The sequence below is a fragment of the Lithobates pipiens genome, unplaced genomic scaffold, assembly GCF_037356315.1.
Source record: "Lithobates pipiens isolate NorthernLeopardFrog02 unplaced genomic scaffold, aLitPip1_a1.2 Scaffold_25, whole genome shotgun sequence".
Lineage (NCBI taxonomy): Eukaryota > Metazoa > Chordata > Amphibia > Anura > Ranidae > Lithobates > Lithobates pipiens.
In genome coordinates this window covers 232,426,279-232,443,662 of record NW_027507787.1, presented here as the reverse complement: position 1 = coordinate 232,443,662, position 17,384 = coordinate 232,426,279, and the positions used below count along the sequence as shown (strand labels likewise).

At 42.7% G+C, this 17,384-nt stretch overlaps 1 protein-coding gene across 3 annotated transcripts in view; it reads left to right on the top strand.

Annotated features, from left to right (window-relative positions):
• Window positions 1–17,384, top strand: part of CNNM1 (cyclin and CBS domain divalent metal cation transport mediator 1) — an 84,710-nt gene that overhangs the window by 31,392 nt on the left and 35,934 nt on the right. For all 3 annotated transcript variants that reach the window (XR_013262859.1, XM_077455659.1, XM_077455658.1), the window contains exon 4: window positions 8,776–8,945. Coding sequence is in view for 2 of the 3 variants with exons in the window: in XM_077455659.1 (XP_077311785.1) it covers window positions 8,776–8,945 (170 nt within the window). In the remaining variant the exon portion in view is untranslated. The remainder of the gene's footprint in view (window positions 1–8,775; window positions 8,946–17,384) is intronic.

Sequence of the window (17,384 nt, the reverse complement as noted above, 5' to 3'; positions counted from 1 at the left end):
GACCTCACTGAAAAGTATATTCCCATGGGCAATAAGTTTAAAAGGCTAAAAACAAAACCTATGTGGCTCACGGCCAAAGTTAAAAAAGCTATAAACTGTAAGAGAAGAGCTTTTAAAAAATATAAAAATGAAGGATCACTAGTGTCATTTAAATGTTACAAAGAAATTAACAGTATATGTAAAAAGGAAATCAAGGATGCAAAAATTCAAAACGAACGACAGATTGCAAAAGATAGTAGGACAAACCCCAAAAAATTCTTCAAATATATTAATAGTAAAAAGGTCAAGTCTGAGCATGTAGGCCCTTTGCAAAACAATCTAGAGTTGGTGACTGGGGACAAAGAGAAGGCTAACTTATTAAATACTTTCTTCAGCTCTGTGTACACAAAAGAGCATGGGGGAGCTCATGTCCATAATGGGGGTGGTAGTGACACAGCCCCAAATGATCCACAATGGCTCAAAAGGGATATGGTCCAGAAATATTTAGACAGAATAAAGGTGGATAAAGCACCTGGACCTGATGGCATCCACCCACGGATCCTAAAAGAATTGAGCTCTGTCATTTCAGAGCCATTGTATCTAATTTTTAGGGACTCATTAATGACGGGAATAGTCCCACTGGATTGGCGCAGGGCGAACGTGGTGCCTATATTTAAAAAGGGATCAAAGTCTTTACCAAGTAACTATAGACCTGTTAGTTTAACTTCTATAGTTGGGAAGATACTGGAGCGTTTAATAAAAGACCACATCGACGAGTTCTTGCTGAACAAAAACACTTTAAGCAACAGACAACATGGATTCATGAAAGACAGAAGTTGTCAGACAAATCTGATTTCTTTTTATGAGGAGGTAAGTAAAACCTTGGACAGAGGGGTGGCAGTGGACGTGGTATACTTGGATTTTGCAAAAGCATTCGATACAGTTCCCCACACACGGCTCATGTGTAAGGTAAAGTCTACAGGTTTGGAAATATCAGTTTGTAAATGGATAGAAAATTGGCTAGAAGACAGAATTCAAAGAGTCGTGGTTAATGACTCTTACTCTGAATGGTCTAAGGTTATCAGTGGTGTACCCCAAGGTTCAGTGTTGGGACCCTTACTTTTTAATATCTTTATAAATGATATTGGGTCTGGCATCAAAAGTAATATTTCTGTCTTTGCAGATGACACCAAGATATGCAGTGGAATAACGTCTTTACAGGATGTCTCCAATTTACAAGCCAACCTCAATACACTGTCTAATTGGGCGACTATGTGGCAGATGAGGTTTAATGTTGATAAATGTAAAGTTATGCACTTGGGGCCTAAGAATATGCATGCATCATACATGCTAGGGGGAGTACAACTGGGGGAATCCATAGTGGAGAAGGATCTGGGGGTTTTGGTAGACCATAAGCTCAATAACAACATGCAATGCCAAGCTGCTGTTTGCAAAGCGAGCAAAGTCCTTTCTTGTATTAAGAGAGGTATGGACTCCAGAGAAAGAGATATAATTTTGCCCCTGTTCAAATCATTAGTAAGACCTCACCTGGAATATGCCGTTCAGTTTTGGGCACCAGTTCTCAAAAAGGATATCGGGGAACTGGAGAAAGTGCAGAGAAGGGCAACCAAACTGATAAGAGGCATGGAGGAACTCAGCTATGAGGAGAGATTAGAGGAACTAAATTTATTCACTCTTGAGAAGAGGAGATTAAGGGGGGATATGATTAACATGTTCAAATATATTAGGGGTCCATATAGTGAACTTGGTGTTGAGTTGTTCTCTGTACGGTCAACCCAGAGGACACGGGGGCACTCTTTACGTCTAGAGGAAAAGAGATTTCAGCTTCAAGTACGGAAAGGTTTCTTCACAGTTAGAGCTGTGAAAATGTGGAATAGACTCCCGCCAGAGGTGGTTCTGGCCAGTTCAGTAGATTTCTTTAAGAAAGGCTTGGATACTTTCCTGATGGTACATAATATAACTAGGTACTAACATAGGTAAAGTTGATCCAGGGAAAATCCGATCGCCTATTGGGGGATCAGGAAGGAATTTTTTTCCCCTGCTGTAGTAAATTGGAGCATGCGCTGCTGGGTTTTTTTTCCGCCTTCCTCTGGATCAATTGTGGGCATAAAATTGGGTATCTGGATTGTACGATTATTTTTTATTTTATTTATTTGTTTTTAAGGTTGAACTGGATGGACTTGTGTCTTTTTTCAACCTGACTAACTATGTAACTATGTAACTATGTAACTATATCATGCCTCCCTGAGGTCATATCCACCATCACTTCTGCGGAATGCTGCCCACTGGGAAGGTAAAGGGGCATGCTTGAAAGTCCTGCATACAACTATGCTCATTAAGCCTAACATCAGCCTGTTCTGCAAAGGTAAGCTAATTGGAGGTGGAACCCTTTTTTTAAAAATAACATGGTGCCACAGCACCATGTATTTTGGCGCATTTAAATGCACACATCTCAGGTGTCAATAACAATTAATTGCGCTGCTGTGCATCTGCTAAAGGGCATCATATTTCTGTGGTGTCAGGTAAGCGATTTCACATGCATTCCCGACACACACAAATGTGAATGCAGGCTTAATGTCTCGGTTACATTGGTGGTCAGTGTAAATCTTCTCCTTACATTGGAGTTTGGTGTACAATCCTTTCATTCAAGCTAGTGGCCAGTGTGAAGGTCCCCCTTACATTGGTGGTCAGTGTAAATCCCTCCTTACATTGGTGGTTGCTGTGAATGCTCCTATTACATTAGTGGTCAGTGCAAATCCCCATTATATTGGTAGTCAGTGTAAATCCTAATTACATTAGTGGCCAGTGTAAATTCCAATTACATTGGTAGCCAGAGTAAAAACTCGTCTTTATATTTGTAATCAGTACAAAAATCCAAACTTGCATTTGTGGTCAGTTTCGAATCCTCCCTTAGATTGGTGGTCCGTGTAGAAGCTCTATTTAAATTTGGTGGTGAGTGCAAATCCCCCCTTACATTGATGGCCAGTGTAAAAATCCCCCTTTATTGGTTATTGATGTAAAATCCCCCATTACTGTAGTTGACAGTGTAAATTTTTCATTACATTGATGATCAGTGTACATTTCCCTTTACATTGATGGTGAGTGCAGAATTGCCCTTACACTGGTGGTCAGTGTAAATCCCCCCTAACATTGGTGGTCGGTATAGAAGTGTCACCTTACATTGGTGGTCAGTACGAATCTCTTTAACAATGGTTGTCAGTGTAAATTTCCCCTTACATGGAGGTCATTATATATTACCCCTTACACTGGTGGTTGGTGTAAATTCTACTATTACATTGGTGTTAGTGTAGAAATCCCTCTTTATATTGGTGGGTGGTGTAAAATCCCACATTACATGGTGGTCAGTGCAAATCGTAGAATCCACCGTAGAATCCCTCCTTATATACTTGGCAAAGATTTCCAGCTTTGCTCTACACGATTCAGAATTTGCCACAGTGTACTGCTTCCTAACTAATCCCATCCCCCACCACTGCCACTGATCCCATCAAACCCCCAGCATTGCCACTGATCACCCCCCCCCCCCCCCCCCAGCATTGCCACGGGTCCCAGGAGTCCTAGGAGATCTCTGTCTATTGATGGGTCCCCACACCTCCCCAGTCCATGTTGTGCAGGTGGTGAGGAGATGATGTTCTGTAACCTTTAGCAACCAATCAGTGAGCAGTAATGATGGGCACTAACCTCTTGCCACAATCATTGAGCTGTAAGGATATGCAGTAATCTCTAGCAACCAATCAGCGAGCAGTAATAATGTGCAGTAACCGCTAGCAACCAATTAGTGAGTGGTAAGGATGTCCAGTAACATCTAGCAACCAATCAGTGCGCATTATTGTACAGTAATTTCTAGGAACCAATTAACAAGCAGAAGTCATGTGCTGTAACCTATGGCATATATTAATCAGTAAGCATGTGTGCTGTAACCTCTAGCAGCCAGTCAGTGAGCAGAAATGATACACTGCAACCTCTGGCAACCAATCACAATCTCTGCCTGATCTGATCCTGTGAACAAATTTTGAGTCTCGCAGCTATTTATTGTATGTCTCAGAGTAGCTGAAGAGAAATTGCATATTCAGTAAAATGCGATGGTAACCATTTGTGGACTGCAGTCTTCAAGTCATTCCACAGATTTTCAATGGGGCTTAAGTCTGGGCTCTGACTAGGCCATGCAAGGACATTCACCGCCTTCAACCACTGTGTGCTCATTTTTGCTGTGTGCTTTGGATCCTTATCATGTTGGAAGGTAAACTGTCTTCCCATAGACAACTTTCTGACAGAGGGCAGCAGATTTTCCTTAGGAATTTGAAGGTATTTTGCCCCATCCATTTTTCCTTCTATCCTGACAAGTGCTCCAGTCCCTGCTACAGAGAAACACCCCCATACCATGATATTAACACCCCCATAACAGAATATTATCCCCCATAATAGGATATTATCACCTCCATGCTTTATTGTAGCCATGGTGTTATTTGGATGGTGAGCTGTATTGGATCTCCCCCAGACATATCATTTGGCGTTAAGTCCAAATAATTACATTTTAGTCTCATCTGACCCTAACACCCTTTTTCCATGTAGTCTCAGAATCTTCAAGGTGTGTTTTGGCAAAGCTCAGTGGTGATTGCATGTGGCCTTTCTTGAGGTTTTTTTTCTTGCAACCCTCCCATACAAACCACATTTGTGGAGAATTTATGCAGTTGATTGTTTTCTTCAGTTGCAGTACCAGGCACTGAAATGCTCCAGAAAAGCTCTTTTCATGCTGATTTAATCAAAATGACCACAGCTGATCACAGTTGAAAGTCAAATGGCTTTTTGTGCCATTGAGAAGGTGATTAGCTACGCTTGATTGAGTTTACAAGTGATTTTTACGAGTGGGGTGATCCTTTTTCCAACTCGGTGGTCCTGTTTTTGAATTTTAGTAACTTTTTTCTGACATGTTGGTGTTCTATCTTTTCACTTGGATATTATAAGTTGCACTGAGTAAATACAGCTGGATAAAACAAAAAATGGTGTATGTCTTTATTTCAGGCTGCAAAGCAACAAAAGGTGATTATTTTTAAAGGGGGATGATTCTTTTCTATACCCACTGTGTGTGTGTGTATATATATATATATATATATATATACAGTACAGACCAAAAGTTTGGACACACCTTCTCATTCAAAGAGTTTTCTTTATTTTCACGACTATGAAAATTGTAGATTCACACTGAAGGCATCAAAACTATGAATTAACACATGTGGAATTATATACTGAACAAAAAAGTGTGAAACAACTGAAAATATGTCTTATATTCTCGGTTCTTCAAAGTAGTCACCTTTTGCTTTGATTACTGCTCCGCACACTCTTGGCATTCTGTTGATGATCTTCAAGAGGTAGTCACCTGAAATGGCTTTCCAACAGTCTTGAAGGAGTTCCCAGAGATGCTTAGCACTCGTTGGCCCTTTTGCCTTAACTCTGCTGTCCAGCACACCCCAAACCATCTCGATTGGGTTCAGGTCCGGTGACTGTGGAGGCCAGGTCCTCTGGCGCAGCACCCCATCACTCTCCTTCTTGGTCAAATATCCCTTACACAGCCTGGAGGTGTGTTTGGGCTCATTGTCCTGTTGAAAAATAAATGATGGTCCAACTAAACGCAAACCGGATGGAATAGCATGCCGTTGCAAGATGCTGTGGTAGCCATGCTGGTTTAGTATGCCTTCAATTTTGAATAAATCCCCAACAGTGTCACCAGCAAAGCACCCTAACACCATCACACCTCCTCCATGCTTCACGGTGGGAACCGGGCATGTAGAGTCCATCCGTTCACCTCTTCTGCGTCGCACAAAGACACGGTGGTTGGAACCAAAGATCTCAAACTTGTACTCATCAGACCAAAGCACAGATTTCCACTGGTCTAATGTCCATTCCTTGTGTTCTTTAGCCCAAACAAGTCTCTTCTGCTTGTTGCCTGTCCTCAGCAGTGGTTTCCTAGCAGTTATTTTACTATGAAGGCCTGATTCACACAGTCTCCTCTTAACAGTTGTTCTAGAGATGTGTCTGCTGCTAGAAGTCTGTGTGGCATTGACCTGTTCTCTAATCTGAGCTGCTGTTAACCTGCGATTTCTGAGGCTGGTGACTCGGATGAACTTATCGTCCGCAACAGAGGTGACTCTTGGTCTTCCTTTCCTGGGGCGGTCCTCGTGTCAGCCAGTTTCTTTGTAGTGCTTGATGGTTTTTGCCACTGCACTTGGGGACACTTTCAAAGTTTTCCCAATTGTTCAGACTGACTGACCTTCATTTCTTAAAGTAATGATGGTCACTCGTTTTTCTTTACTTAGCTGCTTTTTTCTTGCCATAATACAAATTCTAACAGTCTATTCAGTAGGACTACCAGCTGTGTACTGTATCCACCTCCTGCACAACACAACTGATGGTCCCAACCCCATTTATAAGGCTTGAAATCCCACTTATTAAACCTGACAGGGCACACCTGTGAAGTGAAAACCATTTCGGGTGACTACCTCTTGAAGCTCATCAACAGAATGCCAAGAGTGTGCGGAGCAGTAATCAAAGCAAAAGGTGGCTACTTTGAAGAACTTAGAATATAAGACATATTTTCAGTTGTTTCACACTTTTTTGTTCAGTATATAATTGGACATGTGTTAATTCATAGTTTTGATGCCTTCAGTGTGAATCTACAATTTTCATAGTCATGAAAATAAAGAAAACACTTTGAATGAGAAGGTGTGTCCAAACTTTTGGTCTGTACTGTATATATATATATATATGTATATCCACTGTATACAGTTTAGCTAGTTCTCACTGCAGACCATTTCTGCTGTACTGTTTCTAATATACTTCAGACAGGCAGTTGATTCAGTTAGCTGCAGTGTATTTAGTGTATGTGTGTGTGTGTATGTATATATATATATATATATATATATATATATATATATATATATATATATATATATATGTATGTGTGTATATATTATATAATATAATTTATTTATTATACACATTCATAAATATACAGTGTATATATAGGTATTTCCAACTTGTATATAATATGATAGATGGGCAAGGACAAATTTGTGGCCTAAATGAATGGGAGTTCTACAATTGTGTGATGGTCAACATCTATTGATAACAAAAGACATCCCATGTTGATTTGTTTGCGGTAGTCTGTCCAACAAGCCCGACCCATCAGATGTGACCAGATAATCCCCTATAAAAGGCAGGTACAGGGATAAACAGAGGACATCAGCAGGCAGGGGTGACTTGTTACCACAATTTTTAATACCCCTAAATGGCTGCTTACAACTTTGCTTGTTTGTACCATGCCAAGAAAACATGGAGGAACCTGGATGGGGCTTCCTCTTCTGCCCTCCATACTATACCATGATATGATCTTCAGACATACCAGTGAATGAAGATCTAACGTCCACAGTCACATGGTAACTCCACGGATGGTGTATCCCCTTGGTTCTCCGGACATGGTATAAGCAAGGTACAGTAGTAAGCAGCCAGTAGGGTCTTCCAACTTGTAGAAGATTAGTCTCCTCATCCTGGATGCCTGGGATGTCCCCTCTGGTCCCTTAGTAAAGGCAGATATCAAATACATAGTAATTAATACACATTTTGTGACATTTAGCCCTGGTTCACATTGATGCTACTTTTGGAATCGCGCTACTTCACTTGATTTCAAAGTAGCAAGGTTCAGGTGCTACTTGATAGACATCTGCGTGGCTTTATGCACAGATGTCTATTGAAATCACACACAGAAACTACTTTTGCAAATCGGTGCAGCGCTGCAAAATCGATGTCGCACAGTGCCATTGCCTCCAATAGGCTGCGACTTGTCATGCGATTTGATCTTGCAATAAATGTGTATATTCCTCCTCACAAATGGAGGAGAACAGGGCAGGAGCATGGAGGTCACTATTGTTTCTTCACCCTACTACAGGTACAAACAATATACACATATGTTGTATCCTCATACACATCAGGAGTAGGAGAATTTTATTTTCCTTCTTTTTTTTTTTCTGTGTTAGGTCATGGTAATGGCAAGAAATATATGGCTAAAGTTTTTATTTTTTTTTATTTTTTTATTATTATTTTGGGTCTGATTTCCTTTCATAATAAAAAATAATCAGGAGATCTCATTATCGTTTACTACCAAATTAGGACCCAATTTATCCTCAGAAAAACAAATTATAACTCTCCCCGGATACATGAAGTTGCTATAAAGATACGTACAGTTTTACTAACACAAATCAAAGCTGCAGATCTGGGTTAAGGTTTTGGCTTTGGTCACTAATGGGGTTAAACTTGTTTGTGTTACCCAGGCGATTCCCCTATTTAATACTTATTTCTGGCTAAATTGCTATAAAGTCCAGGCTGGTGGTCAGTGAAATTGATCCCCCACGGCCGTTATCTGAAGAATATTGGCAATCCACTCAGTGATTCAGGGAACTCTGGGTAATGAACAGGTAGACAATTCCTACCTGAAAAGATGGCTGCTGTATTATGCCAGCAGAAACTTCAGGATCATCTAAACCACTATGGTCATACTGGACCTGTGGTTCCCTTACATCTATGAGCATTTTAATGATAGTTTTATTTTCCCTTGGGTGATGATTGTGCAATGCTTGGCACAGACTGGAGGTATCTGGAAATGCGTCCTCAGTGCTGGTCCATACATAACCCATTATACATGATTGATATATCTGCCTTACATTGGATTGGTTGAGCACCTTCTAACTTCCATTTTTTTTTCAGAGATTGAGCCTTTCAAAGCTCCTTTCCTGTCTGAGAAAATTCTTTTACGCCTTCTTAAACACCCACATGTGATTCATGAGCTAAAGTTTGATGAGAAAAATAAAAGGTCTACGGAGCACTATCTTTACCAACGCAATAAGCCAGTGGACTATTTTATTTTAATCCTGCAGGTAAGTTACTAACCCCACTTTGATATCATCCATCTCTGCTGGAGACCCACTTTAATATCATCCATCTCTGGTGAATCCTGACTTGATAAAATCCATCTCTGATGGAGCCCCACTTTGATACGATCCATGTCTGGTGGAGTCCTAGTTTCATACGATCCATGTCTGGTGGAGTCCTAGTTTCATACGATCCATGTCTGGTGTAGCCCTAACTTCATACGATCCATGTCTGGTGGAGTCCTAGTTTCATACGATCCATGTCTGGTGGAGTCCTAGTTTCATACGATCCATGTCTGGTGGAGCCCTAGTTTCATACGATCCATGTCTGGTGGAGCCCTAGTTTCATATGATCCATGTCTGGTGGAGCCCTAGTTTCATATGATCCATGTCTGGTGGAGCCCCACTTTGATATCATCCATCTCTGGTGGAGCCCCACTTTGATATCATCCATCTCTGGTGGAGCCCCACTTTGATATCATCCATCTCTGGTGGAGCCCCACTTTGATATCATCCATCTCTGGTGGAGCCCCACTTTGATATCATCCATCTCTGGTGGAGCCCCACTTTCATATCATCCATCTCTGGTGGAGCCCCACTTTCATATCATCCATCTCTGGCGGAGCCCCACTTTCATATCATCCATCTCTGGTGGAGCCCCACTTTGATATCATCCATCTCTGGTGGAGTCCCACTTTGATATCATCCATCTCTGGTGGAGCCCCACTTTCATATCATCCATCTCTGGCGGAGCCCCACTTTCATATCATCCATCTCTGGTGGAGCCCCACTTTGATATCATCCATCTCTGGTGGAGTCCCACTTTCATATCATCCATCTCTGGTGGAGCCCCACTTTCATATCATCCATCTCTGGCGGAGCCCCACTTTGATACAATCCATCTCTGGTGAAGCCTCACTTTGATATCATCCATCTCTGGTGGAGCCCCTCTTTGATATCATCCATCTCTGGTGGAGCCCCACTTTGATACGGTCCATGTCTGGTGGAGCCCCACTTTAATATCCATCTCTGGTGGAACCCCACTTGATAAAATGGATCTCTGGTGGAGCCCCAGTTGGATATAATTCATGCCAATACAAAATGATTTAGTATCACTCTGTTTCCAATGCCAATATATTTTTTAAATAAAGTGGCATGGAAGAACCTTTGTCGGGTTTTCACTGTTGTCTGTGCCTCCATTAGGGAGATTCACCCTCCATCTTTGTGCTCATGGCCACTGTCAGAGAAAACATCCAATGGGGACACTTTTTCCAGCGACAGCTGCCTTACAATGTAACTAAACCAAAGCAAAAAATGTAATATATTGTAGCTTAGCAAACATTGGATATGGTAGCTGCATTTGTTTTCTTTTCTTTTTTTTTTTCATTCACCTTTTCTATCTGGTGACCAGCCACTAACACACCTCCTGTCTTAGGGTGGCTACACTCACTCCCTACTACGTCTATGGAGGAGCAATGTGGCCACCCTTGGACAAGAGCAATGTCTATTAGTGGAGAGGGTGGTGTTGGATGGACTAGTAGATTTAGATGGACTTTACATAACTGGCTAACAATTTAATGCTGAACCCCAAGTAACACTTTATAAGTAGTTACAGCAAATAGTTGTTTTTTTCCTTTTGGGATAAAGGTTTTACATGAATAAAAGCTGATCATTGGAAGCACCCCTGTCATTGATCAATGGTTTGTCTCATCCTTCTAACCTACACTTTGTCTGGACAGCTTGGTCTGTTAAAGAAAGGAGAAAAATAACAGACTTGCTGGCAGGATCACCAGGTAACAAACTATCTTACAGGGGAACAGCTGTGTTAATGTACTGACAGACACCTAACTACATACCTCCCAATATTTTGAGATGGGAATTGGGGACACCTACTAGTAAACGTATGTAGGCATAGGACACACCTCCTGCCACACCCCCTTAAAGGAGAATTAACCAAAAAAAAGTTACTTAAATCCACAAGAGATTATTTTTTTTTTTTTTTGCCACTACTATTCCTTTATACTGCTTTTAACATTTACAAATGCAGCAATTTAGAATTTGGATGAAAGGTTTAGCTCTGGCAAACACTTTTTGAAAGAAAAAAAAGTGCATTTTATATATGTAGCGGATGACATTTGGGACCAAATGTCACACGCTTTGTAAGTTTAGTTTTTGGCCTCAGAACAGTAAAGGTTCTGAGGGTTAATTATTGTAGGTTAGGCCTTAACAACAGTCTGGCCAGGCTATGTTTGGAAGTTCTGCCTGGTCATGTGAACGGTGAGGTGCACATGACAGGTCAGAACCAAGTCTGGTTGGATGTTTGGGTATCGGCCTTCTCGGAGCCAATCAGCGGGAGTGCCGGGCCTGCTGAGGAGTCTGGGAAGGGGTACTTAAACAGGTGTGGGTCACGTGTTCAGGGTTCCGGAGTTGTTTGTGAGACCCGTGTGGTCTGTTCTGGTTCCAGGACCAGGGTAGCCCCATGAGGGGTCACGGGGTATTCGACATCCCGCAACATGTTCCTGTCAGTGGCCCCTGATAGACCCGCCGGGTCTGGGGTAGGGATCCGTCTGTTCCCGAGTCTCGGACCCGGCTGGACCGAGGCTCAGTAACTGAGGGAGGATTCAAGGTGTCCGGGTGTGCTCTCGGCTCGGAGGGACACCACAGCTCGTGGAAGTGACCGGGGGAGGACTCTTCGGAGGAGGGCCGGCAAGTGGCATCCTGAGAAGTGCCTGGTTACTGAGTTGGGAAGGACATTGACAAATTCATAATTTTCCAGTACCATAAAGGAAGCAGGAAACATTCCAGGTACGGTTGGGAAAAGGTTCCTGTATACCCTCAGTTGATTGTTCAAGTTTAAGTCAACATGCTGACTGCCATGATCTCTGGCTAGAGATATGTTCAGCCTTGAAGTGCCCAGCTGCGAGTGGCTACTCTCTGGGTGGAAATAGAGACTTTGCTAGATCTGCAGTTCAAGGTGCCTGAGTTCTTCACCCGTGCCCTCTGTTCCCTAAGAGACACTGTTCGTGAAAGTTCTGCAAAATAAACCCTTTTGAAAGGACTTTATCTGTGTCAGTGTACAAGTCGTTGGGTATCGACCCTGGGAACCCCTAGACGCGGAGGAGCAGGCCAGGAGAAGGTAATCGGTAAGCCCAACAAATCAAGGCCACACAGCAAAGGTTGTGTCCGCTACATATACAACTATATAGATCAGACCAAAATAAGGGGCAAATGAGAGGGACAGAGGGACATTGCTTCAAATCAGGGACAGTTGGGAGCTATGGATCATGTATGTCAGAGTCCAACGATCCCACAATGTCAGACACCAGGACACCGATTCACTAGTCCGCGGGTTCATCTCCTATCCATCCTTCTCAGGTTTTCGAATTCCCGAAACCGGTAAAGCCGGGTCCGGGTGTCTGACAGTGTGGGAGCGCGGGTGGGGGGGGGGGGGGGGGGGTCACCAAGTGTAAGGCCACCATACAGATTTTCTATAAAGGTGAACTTGCACTTTAAGCTCGCCACACGTGTTACAATCGAATTGTACACCTGTGTAGTGCAAGGGCTTGCCTGATTCGATACAAATTGATTGGTTAGTCCCCATATTACATTGTGTTCATAAATCTAAAGTTGAGTGGACAGAGGTTATACAGTCAGATTGCAGGGTGTATGGTGAACCTAAGAGGGGATTTCTCATTATGGAGGGTCTCCTCTCATTTCCTGTTGTGTCTACAGGGCAGGAAGTGATGGGAAATCTCCCCCATGGGACACAGACCGTAATATAAACCAACAGGGATTTCAACCCTTTGAAAAACAAAACAAAATTGACTTGGATATCCTTGAATTGCTATTGTCCACCCACTGCTGTTCTCCAGTCCAATGAGAGTGACCTCAGTGGTGACTAACAGTTTTGTTGGCTGGACCATGAAGTCGGGGAAGATTAGGCCCAATAAGAACATGAAACTAAATAAGAGAGGGTCACAGAAGACGAGAACTCTGGACTTTGCCCTTTAAAGATGAGAAATGGGATTATCCCTCCTCCTGCTTTTCACAAAGTTGGATTAAGTGTAAATTTTAGCTTTGTAGCTCAAAGATGAAAAACCTCAGGAACGTCCATAGACTTCATCTCCACCTTATCACCCTTCCATGTTCACTAAGGTGCTGACAGTTTCCTTTGGATTGGGTGGTATGAGCTGATTTTGATGATAAGAAAGGGAAAGCGTTCCCGGCATATACTTGTCTCCTGGAGCGGCTGTTAGCTGCACTGTGATCGATGGGTCTGGTTACAGCCGCCATGTTGTATGTATTGAGGCTGATCACCCATTGGAACAAGAAAAATAAATAAACGTTGGTGGACGTAGGTCTACACCTACTGAATGGAATTTCCAATGTCCAGCTGTATGAAAGGATCATTCTGCTTCTGAGGGAATTTCTGCACTCGTAGTCATGCTAAACTGGATCCAACTGGGTAGATGGAGTAGGTCCCATAATGGAGGAATTGACAGAAGATTATGTGCTGGGGAGTATCCATAATGTTTCTTTAAAGTAAAGCTCTAGGCAAAATATTTTCTTTCTTTATGTTTTTTTTATTTTTTTGGGGGGGCGGGGGTTATATAGAGTAAGGGAGGGTTATAACACCAGTAAGGTTTATTTTTACCATCTTTGTCCCATTGGAGAGATTTACCGTCACATCCTGTCTCTTAGCCCGTGTACACACGGTTGGACATTCCAACAGAAAATGTCAGATCGGACCGTGTTGTCGGATAATCCGACCATGTGTGGGCTCCATCGGACTGTTTCCGTCAGAATATCCGACCAACAACGTTTTTAGAGCTGGGCTATAAAATTTTCCAACAACATGATCCGATCGTTTGTAGAGAATTCCGATCAGACAAAGTGCCACGCATGCTCAGATCAAATTCCTAGACCAAAGCTATTGGCTACTAGCCTGAACGTAGTCCCGTCGTAACGAAATAACGTCATCACGTTCTGAACGATCGGATTTTCCGACAACTTTGTCCGACCGTGTGTATGCAACACCAGTTTCGGACAAAATCCGTCGGATTTGGTTGTCTGAATGTCCGACCGTGTGTACAAGGGCTAAGCCAAACAGGAAGTGAGTGGAAATCTCTGAAAATTAAGGGAATTTCTTGGTGACCCCCAAGCTCACCAGAACTAGTGTCCCCATTGGAGTATTTCCCCTCTATTACTTTTCTGGGGACAACCCAAAATTTGTGATTTCCTTTTACGTTCACTTTGAATTTACTTTAACTTTCAATGATAATGGTAAACAGGACAAATGGACAGAATGAATCGGAGGCACCGACAGCAATAAAACCTGATAGGGGTTCTAATCCCTCTCCACTCTCCAAAACAAAAAACAAAAAAGGCTTTGCCTTTTAGTTATACTTTAAGCAATTACAAAGATGGTAACATCTGTCTATAGTCTCAGTACACACCTAAACTATTCTATGACTTTGGGAAACAATTGGACCCTATGGGGGTTATTTACTAAAGGAAAATCCACTTTGCACTGAAAGTGCACTTGGAAGTAAAGTTGCTGTAGATCTGAGGGGGACATGCAAGAACAATAAAAAACAGTATTTTAGCTTGCACATGATTGGATGATAAAATCAGCAGAGCTTCCACTCATTTCAGATCTACCCCTTAGATTTACAGCGACTGCACTTCCAAGTGGAATAACCCCCTATGTGTCCACAATGCATGACAGACCATGGGGACCTCCTACATATCCCATGGAGATCTCTGAAATTTGTGTGCTACTTGGATGCCATGGTCAGGGCGCTTAACCACTAGGGATCCGCGCTATAGCCGAATGACGGCTACAGCGCGGACCTCCTTTGCCGGGACGACGTCTATTGACGTTGTCCCGTGCACAAGCGGCACGCTCTGTGATCAGCGAGTCTATGAGACTCGCCTGATCACAGATCAAAGCAAGGGGTCGATCCCGACCCCTTACCACGTGATCAGCTGTCAGCCAATGACAGCTGATCATGTGATCACAACAGAGCCGGTAATCGGCTATTTTTCCTCCTCGCGCTGACAGCGCAAGGAGAAAAAAAAAAGCCGATCACCGGTGGCCGTGAGAGGGACTTCAGTCCCGATCATGGCCAAGACATAAGTGCCCACCTGCCCCCTGCCAATGCAACATATATATAGTAAATGTGCCACCCATCAGTACCACCCCTTAGTGCCCATCAGTGCCCACAGTGCCACCTATCAGTGCCCACAATCTGCCTCAACAACAGTGCTGCACCTCATATGCCACATATCCGTGCCCATCAGTGTCATCTACCAGTCCCCAGCAGTGCTGCCCAGCAGTGCCACCTAACAGAGCCACATATCAGTGCCCATCAGTCCCATCTATCAGTGGTACCCATCCGTGCCACCCATCCGTGCCATCTTATCTGTGCCCATCTTTGCCCATCAGTGCTGCCTTATCTGTGCCTATCGCGGTGCCACCTTAACCGTGCCTATCAGTGCCCACCAGTTCAGCCTATCAGTGCCCACCAGTGCAGCCTATCAGTGCCCACCAGTGGCGCCTCATCGGCACATTTCAATGAAGGAGAAAAATTACCTGTTTCCAAAATTTTATAACAAACTATGAAACATAATTTTTTTTTTTTGCATTTTTTTTGTTTGTTTGGCAAAAAATAAAACTCCCAGCTGTAATTAAATACCACCAGAAGAAAGCTCTATTTGTGGGAAAAAAATGATAAAAATTTCATTAGGGTACAGTGTTGTATGACCGCGCAATTGTCATTCAAAGTGCATCAGCGCTGAAAGCTAAAAATTGGTGTGGGCAGGAGGGGGGTTTAAGTGCCCAGTAAGCAAGTGGTTAAAATGGTTCCAAGCTCCTGATGTTTTTTTACCTTAATGCATTCATAATGGCACGTGCTGCCATTAGTACATACGACTATTCATACATACCACCATTCATACATATGTCACCATTGTCTATGTACAACCATTTGTACATGTGCTACTATTAGTTCATATACTACCATTAGTCTATACCACCATTCATACATATGCCATTGTTCCTCCATGTACCATAATTCACACCTATGCCACCATTGTCTATATACCACCATTTGCACATACGCCACTAAGTACCACCATTAGTCCATACCACCATTCGTACATATGCAAGTATTAGTCTAGGGGGAATACAACTGTGGGGATCCATAGTGGAGAAGGATCTGGGGGTTATGGTAGATCATAAGCTCAATAATAGCATGCAATGCTAAGCTGCTGTTTCCAAAGCGAGCAAAGTCCTTTCCTGTATTAGGAGAGGTATTGACTCCAGAGAGAGAGAGAGATATCATCTGTACAAATCATTAGTAAGACCTCATCTGGAATACGCAGTTCAGTTTTTGGCACCAGTTTTCAAAAAGGTAATCGGGGAACTGGAGAAAGTACAGAGAAGGGCAACCAAACTGATAAGAGGCATGGAGGAGCTCAGCTATGAGGAAAGATTAGAGGAAGTGAATTCACTCTTGAGAAGCAGAGAATAAGGGGGTATATGATCAACATGTTCAAATATATTAGGGGTCCATATAGGGAACTCGGTGTTGAATTATTCTCTTTAAGGTCAACCCAGAGGGCACGGGGGGGAACGCTTTACGTCTAGAGGAAAGGAGATTTCATCTTCAAATACAGAAAGGTTTCTTCACAGTAAGAGCTGTGAAAATGTGGAATAGACTCTCGCCAGAGGTGGTTCTGGCCAGCTCAGTAGATTGCTTTAAGAAAGGCCTGGATACTTTCCTGAATGTACATAATATAACTGGGTACTGACATTTATAGGTAAAGTTGATCTGGGGAAAATCCGATCGCCTCTTGGGGGATCAGGAAGGAATTTTTTTCCCCTGCTGTAGCAAATTCGAGCATGCTCTGCTGGGGTTTTTTGCCTTCCTCTGGATCAACTGTTGGTATAAAATTGGGTATATGGGATTGTACGATATTTTTTATTTGATTTATTTATTGTTTTTAAGGTTGAACTGGATGGACTTGTGTCTTTTTTCAACCTGACTAACTATGTAGTCCCTGCACCACCAATAGTTCCATACCATCATTTGTACATATGCAACTATTATGCCATGTACTGCCATTAGTCCATACCACCATTCGTACATATTCCACTATTAGGCCATGTACTGCCATTAGTACATACCACCATTTGTACATATGCCACCATTGTCTATGTACTACCATTAGTCCATACCACCATTCGTACATATTCCACTATTAGGCCATGTACTGCCATCAGTCCATACCACCATTCGTACATATTCCACTATTAGGCCATGTACTACCATTAGTCCATACCACCATTTGTACATATGCCACCATTGTCTATGTACTGCCATTAGTCCATACCACCATTCGTACATATTCCACTATTAGGCCATGTACTGCCATTAGTAC